A 9,163-nucleotide genomic window follows, 5' to 3' on the forward strand; every position below is an offset into this window, starting at 1 on the left:
ACAACATGAACCATAGTGATGACCTAACAACGAGGTAAATACTACCTAGATACCTAGGTTGATCATTGTTGTAATGAGGCTATTAGCTAATGATGGGTGAGAGTAATGGTATCCTCAACTTGAATTCCAGACATTACTTCTTCCTGCCCCCTAGCAGTGTCTGGCCTTGGGGATGATGCGCTGCACTATATAGGAGGTGGAAAGTTAACTGGAGACGGGACTTGGTCAAACAGCTTCCCTGAATCAGCAGCGAAGCTGTGGTGGGACTCCACGGAGATGCAGCTGTCCTTGACTCAACCACGTTCCTGTAAGTAGCTCTTCTCCCAACTTCCTCCAGTTGACCTTAATCATTGCATGACTGTACAATGCTGGTTTGGATAGTTTACTTTTTACAGTGTTATTTCCCCCATAAAAGAAAGAAATAGGTATTTTTTTTAATACCAGACCCAGAAAAGGAAAAGATAAAGTAAGTAAGAAGTACTTTCTAATCATTTCTCTAGATAGCAACTATACAACAACTCTCAGACCAAGGGTTCTTGGAGTTGTATGTCTACACAACTCTGAATGACACATTAAGTTTTAGAACATGGAATAATAAATTTCACAAAGTCAGAATTTCAAACATTGACACTTTTAACTGTAATGAAACCATATGAGCATATATATAGAATTTCTAACAATTACAGAAGGAAAAAGTAGCATCCACTCATTACTGGGTCTCTGCTATAAGTTGCTTGACTGGAATGACGCATACATATTTTATCCTGGGGACAAGTCAATGACAATAACAAATATATGTTTATACAGCATTAAAATTTCATTCAAGGCAAATACTCTTTCACCATGCATAAAGCCTGAGCAAGTTTACACAAGAGAAAATACCAGAGCTGCAAGGGAACTGAACACACAATCCTCTACCCCTGAAGCCGTAGGCAATTGTTGGGAGTGGAAAAGATAGTTTATTAAATGTGTATCCCCTCATGATTTGAACATGCTCTGGTATAAGACTGAACATCAAAGAATATTTGGTTAGCTCAAATTGGTCTTAAATGTTTTGGTTTTGTTTTTCTAATGACACAAAGTTGTGCAAGTGAGGAAGTTGCATGGTTCCTGGATCTGGGAAGAGTTGGGGAATGTGAACTGAACATCAGAACGTACAAAAAAATTTTAAAGAACAGAAAAGAGGGTACAATTGCTTATATTCCCTTTTGTTTACAAGTAATATGGATTATCAATAAGAATAATTTGAATTTTATGAAGTGACAAAACAAAATTATTAGCTCTTGTTAGGTTTTTAACATCCTATAATGATAAATGAGAGCGTGTGTATGTGTGTACCTGTGTGTGTATCTGTGTCTGGGGTGTGTGTGTGTGTGTGTGTGTGTGTGTGTATGTGTGTGTGTCCATATGTATGTATGTGTGTCTGTAACATTTTGATTTACTTTTAAAAGGTGCCTGGCTATCTTGTATACTACAGAATAATTTGATATTTTATTTATTTTTCCATGAATAAAATGTAACAATTCCCTAATTTTCAGTTGCACATTTCCAAATCCATTTATCAGACTAGTGTCACTGAAAGTAATAGAATTTTCTTTGTAATAAATAGATACTGATTTATCATATTAAAAGTGTTAAATATTGATATGTCCATCATTCAAAAGTAAATTGATGATGATGCCAATCTTGGTCATTATAAAAAATATTAAAACTTTATGTAAATATTGAAAAAGAAGAAAATGTGGCACTATGGTACAGAATTATTTATTTCAGATTGTGGCATAAATCTACATTGTTAGTATTATTGAACAATTGTGTGTTTGTTCCCATCTAACTCAAAGATAAAGCTAATTCACAGAGCTGTTCTTTTTATACTGGGGCCCCAAACTGATAATAGACAAATTTAGATCCTGTTTCAGTGGTTAAGAGCTGTAGACGCTTTTGAACAAGACTTGTGTTTGGTTCTCAGCACTCCATGGCTGCTCACAACTATACGTAACTCTAATTCTCAGAAATCTGATGCCTTTGTCTGACATGTAACACTGTTATACTTAAAATAAAACAAATATATTTTTAAATGCTACAAACTCATAACATCTCTTATTATATAAAATATCAGCAATTCACTAGACATTAAATGGTTTGAACAGAAAGGATTGATACCCTGCCTTGACTTAAATTAAGCTCCAAATGCTTTTAGAATACAGAACACTTTTGGGAGTAGTTTTAATAAATTGTAAAAAGGACATTCATGATGATTGAATGATTCAAAATAGAAATCTGAGAAAATATGATTACTTAGATTAGTTTTCCCATTGAATTACTCCTACAGTGTTCAAAAGAGTTTCTTGGTAGGAGGCCACTTTGACCACATAAGGCTTCCATTGACAGGATGACTTTCATAACCCCACAGAAATATATCTCAGAGTCACTCTTCTTCTTTAACAGGGACACTGCTCCTACTCCTGGTGTCCAACCAGCTTCTGTGGGAGAACGTGGCATCTGTACCCATGTGCGCAATGAGGAATGGCCGCTGCTTTAATTCCTTGGGAGACATGTTTGATGTAGCAGGCAGTCAGTCTCATGAAATCAGCCAAAAAGTTTCAGAAATGCTCACTGAATTTGTAAGTACCCCCACTGACTTCTGGCTTCATAACAAATCAGGCCTCCATCACAATGGCTGTGATATAGCCTATCCTATAGGAAAGCACACCATGATCTAAATCTGAAACAGGCGTTCCTTCTCAAAGGATAAGAAAACAGCAGCTACTGAACTGTGGAGCCAATAAGAAAACAGTTGCAAGAAATGTAGACTGAAACACTACTATTTTAATGTTCATCTCTTGTTCTGCTTTCGTTTTAATTCTCTATTAAAAACATGCTAGGAATAACAAGAAAAATGTTTCTCGTTTCCTTTATCTAGTGGGCTATTCATCACTAATATTACTTTATTCATTTACTTGTTTGTTTTATCTTTTACTGAAAATAGATATTTTTCTCACAAAATATACACTAATTGCCCTTTCATCTTCCTCTATTTCTCTTAGATCCACCCCATGTACCCCACTCTGGGTCCACTCCCTTCATGTCTCTCATTAGAAAAAAACAGGCTCCTTAGGGAGAGCAATGAAGTAAGATAAGATAAAAACAAAACTAAAACATCAGAATTGGACTAAACAATCAAAAGAAAAGAAAAGGGCTCTAGAGGAGGCACAAAATCAAAGACCACCTTGCTCATACACATAAGAATCCTATGAAACTGTAAACAATAATATAGACACAAAGGACCTGGTGCAGGCCAGCACAGGCCCTGTGCACCCTGCCTCAGTCTCTGTGACTTTGTATGCGTTTAAATTATGTTGAGTTTAAATATGTTTAAATTATTTTCTTCTGATACAGGGTTTCTCTGGTCCTTTAGAGCCTGTCCTGAAACTAACTCTTTTTTTTTAATTATTCTTTTTACTTATTTATTTATTTATTTATTTATTTATTTATTTATTTATTATGTATACAATATTTTGTCTACATGTATGCCTGCAGGCCAGAAGAGGGCACCAGACCTCATTACAGATGGTTGTGAGCCACCATGTGGTTGCCGGGAATTGAACTCAGGACCTTTGGAAGAGCAGGCAATGCTCTTAACCACTGAGTCATTTCTCCAGCCCCTGAAACTAACTCTTATAGACCAGACTGGCCTCAAATTCACAGAGATCCACCTGTCTCTTCCTCCCAAGTGCTGGGATCAAAGGCATGTGCAACCACCACAGCAAACTATGTTGATTTAAAGGGCCTTGGTTTCTTGGTGTCTTCCTTCCACTTTGGTTCTTAGATTCTTTTTATCTCCTTTTCTTTAGGTTTCCCTGACCTCTGAGTAGAGAGATCTGATGGAAATATTCCATTTAGGCCTGAGTGGTCCAAGATCTTTTACTCTCAACATAATGTGTGCCTGTGGGTTTCTGTATTTGTTCTTCTGAAGGAGGAAGCTCCTCTGATGCTGGTTAAATGAGACACTGATCTATGAATATAGAAGAATGTCATTAGGAGTCCTTTTATTTTCACAGTCTTCTTTGGGTTTTGTTTTTAGAAAGTAGCATTTAGTTTTACCCAAGGTTATCCAGTATCATGTTCTTGGTTCCCTAAAAAGTATTGAATATGGTTTGACTGCTCATGGAGAGGGTCTTAAGTCAAATCAGGTATTACTCGTTTACTTCCACAAGATTTGTACCACTGCTGCTGTAGGATTTCTTGCAGGCAGGATACCATTGTATATCAAAGAGTTTGTGACTGAGCTGGTATTTATTTATGTTTATCTTTTGATAGTGTCCAGAGTACCCTCCTGTTCCAAAGATATTAGCACACAGAGGTAAAAGTCTGTGGAAGCACCCGCTCAACTTCTTCATGTTCAATGGGTTCTATAGGTATTGTCTTCAACTATGGGGCCTTGCCATCAGTTTGTGGAGAGCAAACTATAGTCTCAGCCAAAATACAGCCTGGGTTATTTGGTGGTTTCTAACCACTTTGGCCTTCAACCCAATTAAATGTAACCCAATACTGGTACCAGAAGCTTCATTTGGTGGTAAGAGGTGACCAGATGGTGATTTGTCTCCCCCATTATTTGGAGTTTTCATTTAGATCACCTTCACACACACACACACACACACACACACACACACACACACACACACATATTTTTAGCAATCTTATACTGTATAGGTTTTCATGCTATTCTCAAATGGCCTTTAATTTTATCTGTCTTTTTCCATATTTCCTTCCTCCCCACCTTCATCCCTTCCCCTCTCCACCTGATCGTACTATTCTAGCCTCTCTGCTTCCACTGGACACTACAGTCTTGTAATAAAGGAAACTGAATTGCTGTGACTTGTAAGCATTAAATAGGGCTAAAGACATTTGGGGCAAAGTCAGAGAGAGCAAGATAATTGATAATTGCTCTTCAGATTCCCAAATGTTAGAAACTATTTTTAATGAATTAAAAAAAATATTTGATTTACTAACAAAGAGGTCTGGCATATGCAGGGCAATTGGTTAGGTATTCAAGATGAAGACACTTTGAAGTATGTGTTAGATGTTCTACTCCCATCAATGAAGTCACAATCAGTGACATTTCCGCATCAATGGGCTGTGAGAATTCAGCTCAATGTTTTGCAAAAAATGGTGTTCCTATCATTCATTTTGCAGGCTGTTGTTCTAATCACTTACATTTCCTGATTGGGGTCACCACCAAGATCATAAATATTTTCAAAATATCAAATAATTCTCTAATTATGATTTTAAATAAGAGCTACTAAAAATAATAAAGATGTAGGAGTATATAACAAATAACTAAATGTTAATTAATATGCAAAAGCAAAGTAATTTTCCATTTTAGTTGGTTCATGGTTTATATTTCTTTAAAGCCTGTGCAGGGTTTAAGCTTTATTTTGTCCTAACCAATGCAATATTATTCTACATTCCTAATGACCTAGGAGAAATATTCTTGTGTAGGTGCCAAGGTATTTTCAAGGCATGCTATACACGGTGGCATTTGTTACAAATGGTACATAAAACAATAGTGATTTAGGGCATTGCTAGCTTTAACCCCTGCTTCTCAAATCATAACTTCTAGAAACACTGAAATAGTGAATAGGATTTGGGAAATTTGAAAGTTAGATGAATATAAACTGACACTACAGATAAAGCTTAAAGTGTAGTTAAAAGTATTCCCTGGGAATGAGCCCCCAAATTGGCTATGCAATGTAAACTAATAATTCATGCAATAATTTATGCACAGTAAACACTGTGAATGAGCGAACAGACTCATTGGATTGAGTGTGTGTGTGTGTGTGTGTGTGTGTGTGGTGTGTGTGTGTTTGTGTGTGTGTGTGTTTGTGTGTGTAGATATAACAATAATGATTTAACATATATGCCAAGGATTTAGGAGTTAGAGTGAGATGATAGGAGGAGTTAGAAAAAGAGGACATGGGAGGGGTTGGAGAGAAGAAAAGAAAGGGGAAAACATAATTGTATTTTAATTAAAATGTTCTCAAAGCTCATTTATTTAATATATTAGTTTTGGTTTTTAGCACTTACTTTAAATGCATTAGATTTCTGTTCATTTATTCTTTTCACAATTTCCAAGCTCAACTGAATATTTCACCAATTCCAGAAAAACCACTATGCTGAAGCCTACGGGTTCAATGACACAGTCCTCATCCGCTGCCACACTTCTTCCCTCTCCATTCCAGAAAGCGAAGCCATGAAAAAACAAGTGAGTCCACACTCCCTGTATTTTTCCACAAAACTTTTGAAACAGTACACTGTATTTATCATGCTGTAAGTTCTTAATAAGTATTGCAATAGACATAATAATCATATCTCTGGGAAAATGGAGACAGAATATGCAAGGAAAGGAAAATTATGCGGTACAGCTGAATATAGTGAAATCTGCTAAGTAATATTTTCATGTTATTGTCCATATTAAGGACCCTTCTCCATTACCCAACACTGAGACTCTTCATATTATTCTTTTGGGGTTTTTAAACTGTCATTGACCTTAAAAGATAAGAACATATTGATGTAGGCTTAGACAATGCCAATACAGTTGTATTTATCATAAGTTAGTAATGAACCCTGTATTTCCAATTCTTTGGATTGCAAACTAGTTCACCATCTCTTCTTGGCTTCTGAGTATCTTTTCTTTCAATTTCTGTTTCTGATCCTGCGTCCTAATTATTCTCACCTGTGTCATGCCTAAAAGTCAGCTACAGAAAGGAGCAGAGAATATACAATGCAGTGGTGAGCAGTGTGTTGTGATTCCACTGTATGATTATAACTCTACACTCATGTCTGTTGTGATTTATTATTTTTTAATCTCCCACTTCCTACTTCCTATGTAAACCATCACAATATGATGTAGATTAAATATTATCATACAGCCCTATATATCTGCACAGTTAGAATGTGTCCACTTTGTTCTGCTTAATGGCAAAAATACATTCTGAATCTCTATAATTCTTATTAAAATCAGAGAAATTATGAAAGAAAGTGGAAAAATCAAAGTGAAGAAAGAGATTATATTTCATGAGAATTACTACAGAGAACCCTAATGGCATTTCTGAATTTAATTTACTCTAAAATTCTTTATCACAATACCACAACTTCTGCAGCTGGTATTATATACAAAAGATTGTTTTAAACACATATTTGAACAACAAAGGGGAAGTTTATCTCAGTCTTTTCAAGAAAAACTGTCTCTATCTAACTCAATTTTATTTTGATGATTCTAATGTAATTGCTCAAATGTGGTCACTTAGTTTGGCTTCTTGCTGAATCGGGTGGGCACTCTTTTGAATGCCTGGGAAGAACCTCTGCGACACTTGAATGAAGAACTATCTACCTTGAAAGGCATCCCTGCTGGTGTTATCTCCAAAGTCAAAGACATCAAGGAAAAGAGCTCAGGACAGCTGGTTGGCATCAAAACCCTTCTCAACGTGGTGAGCTGTTCTAACTTCTCTTTACTTTTCTTCTCATAAATGAGGTGACAAAAAGAAAGAATAATTAAATTTTGAAGCATTTTGATTTGTGAAAAATAAAAAAAATAAAAAATAAAAATAAAAACAAACAAGCAAGTACTTTGGCCTGCAGCTATCTAAAAGGCACACTAATAAGCGAATGCTGGCAATTCCAACCTTCTGTGGTGAGCTTTATTCAGACTTTCACATACCATGGTTCTCAGAAAGAAAAAAAACAAACCTTGTTCCTCATTTTAATTTGAACAGTAGCATTTCTGGTTCAAAAGACAGACACTTAAAGACTTGAGTAGGTATTTTTAGCATCATCATTCCTTGACTATTTGCATCTTAAACCATATAAAAACCATTTTTTATATAAACTCTAAAAATTCTTGCTTCTCAAGTTAAGGAGATATATATATATAATACAAAGAATTGATTTGGCTGAAAAATAAGATATATTACAAGAGAAAAAATGTATTTTCAATACAAAGAAAAAAGAATATTATTTTAATACCAGGACCCATTTAAAAAAAAGGAAAAATCAAGGACTTTTGAGAACATGAACATTCCTTAAGTGACATAATGGACATTTATTCTTTCATTGTCCTCTTCTCAAATCCAAATCTAAAATCAAATAACTTGTTACTGTATATCCCTTAACTTTGTAAGATGTAATTGATCAGATAGAAAAAAAAACAAAAACAAAAAACGCAAACACCAGATTTGCATTTATCTTCTCCAAAATCAGTGAAAATCCATACATTTAGGTGATTTTGACAATTCTAACAATTTACAAATCTTTATTCAGCATTTAGATGGGATATGCACCGAAAATATTTAAATATAATTGATAGTTGATTATGCTTTTGGTAATCAGCTTTACCCTAGAAATGCAGAAGCTGTGAACTTTCCTACCTTGCCTGAAGTGGCATCACCGAAGTCAGCAAAAGAAGATGTTCGCATTTTGGGTTATTATAATAAGCTCAGCTGCCTAGATGGTGACTACAAGAAGATTGACATTTATCTCAACGTCATAAAGTGCAAGAATTTAAAAATGAACAATTGTTAAGCCTTCTTCCATCTGATCTGCTTCTGAAATATGTAGCATCCTATAAACGTTTTATCTTTTGAATTTTGTTATCGTTGTCTCATTTAAAAATAAAAAGTGGCAATTTCACTTGCACCAGCCTAGCCCCAAACAACACCCATATCAAGACATCTCTATTTAGTAATTATCCCTCCAACTAACCCTTAACCTGACCCTCAAATTACCATCTCCATCTGCCCCTCTAATCTGCAAGAATTATCACAGCCAAGATTCTGAGCAATAGAGGGTAGGTAGCTTGAACTTGCCCTCTCTGGAAATCAGATTGGTGACTATCCCAATTGTGATGAGGGAACCAGTGACTGATAGAAACAGTTGCACAGATCCACAGCCAAGCACTGAGCCCTGTGTTAGGAAATCCTGTTGAATAGGGGAAGGAAGGATTGTAAGAGTCATGGGGATCAAGTCCATCACAAGAGAATCCACAGAAGTAGCTATTCTGGTCTCAAAGCTCACAGTCTGGATTGGCAGCTAGGTATCCTGCATGAAATCAACCTAGGCCCTCTACATATGTATTACAATTGTTTGGCTTGGTCTATTTGTGTGA

General features: G+C 35.7%; 1 protein-coding gene across 1 annotated transcript; it reads left to right on the forward strand.

Moving 5' to 3' along the window:
* The first annotated feature begins 276 nt into the window (after nucleotides 1-276).
* On the forward strand, nucleotides 277-8,580 carry LOC101983539 (prolactin-2C2-like). Its single transcript, XM_005355136.1, has 5 exons — nucleotides 277-307; nucleotides 2,449-2,624; nucleotides 6,164-6,265; nucleotides 7,311-7,490; nucleotides 8,389-8,580. The coding sequence occupies exons 1-5, from the start codon at nucleotides 277-279 to the stop codon at nucleotides 8,578-8,580; spliced, it is 681 nt and encodes a 226-aa protein (XP_005355193.1).
* The last annotated feature ends 583 nt before the right edge of the window (nucleotides 8,581-9,163 follow it).

The sequence above is a fragment of the Microtus ochrogaster genome, chromosome 16 (genome assembly GCF_000317375.1).
Source record: "Microtus ochrogaster isolate Prairie Vole_2 chromosome 16, MicOch1.0, whole genome shotgun sequence".
In the NCBI taxonomy this organism is placed as follows: domain Eukaryota; kingdom Metazoa; phylum Chordata; class Mammalia; order Rodentia; family Cricetidae; genus Microtus; species Microtus ochrogaster.